Genomic DNA, 2,852 nt, shown 5'->3' on the forward strand with positions numbered 1-2,852 from the left:
GGTAATTTTTTTTTTCCACAAATATTCATTTTAAATATTCATTGCAACACATTCCAAAAAAGTTGGGACAGAGGCATGTTACCATCTTTCCTTTTAACAGCACTCTTTTACTATGAAGCCATGCTGTTGTAACGTGCAGAATGTGGTTTGGCATTGTCTTGCTGAAATAAGCAGGAGCGTCCCTGAAAAAGACATTGCTTGGATGACAGCATATGTTGCTCCAAAACTTTTATGTGCCTTTCAGCATTAATGGTGCTTTCACAGATGTGCTAGTTAGGCAGGAATAGGCACATGTGACTGGATGGAGGACAAGGTAGGGTGCTGGATATTGGACTGAACAGGATTAGAGACTGAAGACGGTACAGGAGCAGGTAACTGGACAGGGACTGACACAAACACGGTGAATGGGACATGGATAGAGACAGGGACAGACAGAGGAACAAAATCAACTGTGGAGTGCCCAGGACTGGCACTCCAAGTCTGAGGGGCCAACTTGGGTACAGTTCTAGGGATCAGCCCTTAAGTCCTTGTGGCTGACCTAGGGACACAAACTGAAGCAGCCGAAGCCACAGTCACAGGAACAGAAGCGGTGCGGTTCACCGCCTTCACTGGAACAGAAGTGGCGGATGCCGCCTTCACTGGAGAAGGAGCGGCCGGGTTCGCCACCTTCACTGGAGCAGGAGCGGCCGGGTTCGCCACCTTCACTGGAGCAGGAGCGGCCGGGTTCGCCACCTTCACTGGAGCAGGAGCGGCCGGGTTCGCCACCTTCACTGGAGCAGGAGCGGCGGCAGATGCCGTCTTCTCTGGAGCAGGAGAGGCGGATGTAGCCTTCTCTAGAATAGGAGCGGCCAGGTTTGTCACCATCACTGGAACGGGAGCGACTGGGTTCGAAGGCTTCACAGTGGGGCAAACACCCTGTCCATAAATTGCCTCCTCCTGTAGGCGCTGAGCCACTCTGGCGTGTATCTGCTGGAGCCGGATACTCCATTTCGCAGCCTCTGAATAACTGTCTGTGTTAGCTACGTCCTTTTTTTGGTCGGACATTCTGTCAGGACTGAGCGGACTGACGGAGGCGGATGCACTTGCTGAAACACAGAGACTTTATTTATAACAAAACAAACAGACTTGGATAAAGAAAGACCTAGAAAGAAAGAATCGGACAGAGGGAGCTAAACAGACTAAACCTGGATACAGAGAGGGGCACAAGAAAGGAACCAGACAGACCAGACGGACAAAGGAAAGAGAAGCAAATAAAGGAACAGATGAGAGAGAGACTAGAAAGAAACAAAGCGAAGAACAAACGAGACAGTCAGACTAGGGAGCAACACGATGACAGTGGAGCAAGGAACAGACGATACAAAACGAAGGTGGAATGTCCGACAAACATACACAGAGACAAAGGGAAACAGATAACGAGGGGGCAGGATTACAAATGACACTGACGAGGAGGAGGAACTAAGGCGGGACAACAACAACAACAAAGAGCCATGTGCTAAGTGAGCACATGGTGGAAACAACAGACAAGACAGGGCCAGGGCATGACACAGAGATGCTGGCTTTTGAACTTTGCGCTGATAACAATTCAGACAGTCCTTTTCCTCGGAGGACACGACGTCCATGATTTCCAAAACCAATTTGAAATTTGGACTCCTCAGACCACAAGACACTTTTCTAATCGTGTCAGTCCATCTCAGATGAGTTTGGGCCCAGAGAAGCTGGCAGCGTTTCTGGGTGTTGTTGATGTATGGCTTTCGCCTTCCATGGTGGAGTGACGAACTGTGTTCACTGACAATGGTTTTCTGAAGTGTTCCTGAGCCCATGTGGTAATATCTGTTACAGAATGATGTCAGTTTTTAATGCAGTACCGCCTGAGGGAGATTACTTGCAGAGATTTCTTCAGATTCTCTGAATCTTTTGATGATATTATGGACTGTAGATGATGTAATTCCTGAATTCCTTTCAATTGTATGTTGAGAAATGCTCTTAAACTGTTGGACAATTTGCTCACGCAGTTGTTCACAGAGGTAAACCTCGCCCCATTCTTGTTTGTGAACGACTGAGCCCTTCGCGGATGTTCTCTTTATACCCAGTCATGACACTCACCTGTTTCCAATTAACATATATAAATATGCGCGTGTGTGGACAAAATATCCATCCATCCATCCATTATCCACCGCTTATCCGGGTCCGGGTCGCGGGGGAAGCATTCGGAGCAAAGAATCCCAGACCTCCCTCTCCCCAGCCACCGACTCTAGCTCCTCCGGGGGTATACCGAGGCGTTCCCAGGCCAGTTGAGACATATAGTCTCTCCAGCGTGTTCTTGGTCTGCCCCGGGGCCTCCTCCCCGTTGGACATGCCCGGAACACCTCTCCAGGAAGGCGTCCAGGAGGCATCCGTACCAGATGCCCGAACCGGCTCCACTCCGAGTCTCTCCCGGATGGCCGAGCTCCTAACCGTGTCTCTAAGGGAGAGTCCAGACATCCTGCAGAGAAAACTCATTTCAGCCGCTTGTACCCGCGATCTCGTTCTTTCAGTCACTACCCAAAGCTCGTGACCATAGGTGAGGGTTGGGACGTAGATTGAACGGTAAATCGAGAGCTTTGCTTTTTTGCTCAGCTCTCTCTTCACCACAACAGACCGGTACAGAGCCCGCATTACTGCTGACGCTGCACCGATCCGCCTGTCAATCTCACGCTCCATCTTTCCCTCACTTGTGAACAAGACCCCGAGGTATTTAAACTCCTCCACTTGAGGCAGGATCTCACTTCCAACCTGGAGAGAGCACTCCACCCTCTTCCGGCTGAGTACCATGGACTCGGACTTGGAGGTGCTGATCCTCATCCCTACCGCTT

The 2,852-nt window shown here is 50.2% G+C and overlaps 1 protein-coding gene across 1 annotated transcript; it reads right to left on the minus strand.

Annotated features, from left to right (window-relative positions):
* Positions 1-519: 519 nt before the first annotated feature.
* LOC136702696 (uncharacterized) lies at positions 520-2,481 on the minus strand. Its single transcript, XM_066677847.1, has 2 exons — positions 2,400-2,481; positions 520-1,085 (listed from the first exon to the last, which is right to left on the minus strand). Exons 1-2 carry the CDS (start codon positions 2,479-2,481, stop codon positions 520-522), a joined length of 648 nt encoding a protein of 215 aa, XP_066533944.1.
* Between the last annotated feature and the right edge of the window lie 371 nt (positions 2,482-2,852).

The sequence above is a fragment of the Hoplias malabaricus genome, chromosome 7 (assembly GCF_029633855.1).
Source record: "Hoplias malabaricus isolate fHopMal1 chromosome 7, fHopMal1.hap1, whole genome shotgun sequence".
Lineage (NCBI taxonomy): Eukaryota > Metazoa > Chordata > Actinopteri > Characiformes > Erythrinidae > Hoplias > Hoplias malabaricus.

Bases quoted from the DNA above. Each gene is read 5' to 3' on its own strand.
- LOC136702696 (XM_066677847.1), bottom strand. From the start codon at position 2,481: ATGTCTGGACTCTCCCTTAGAGACACGGTTAGGAGCTCGGCCATCCGG. The intron at 1,086-2,399 runs GTACGGATGCCT...TCTGTGTTTCAG, and splicing joins GGAGCCGGTTCGGGCATCTG to CAAGTGCATCCGCCTCCGTC.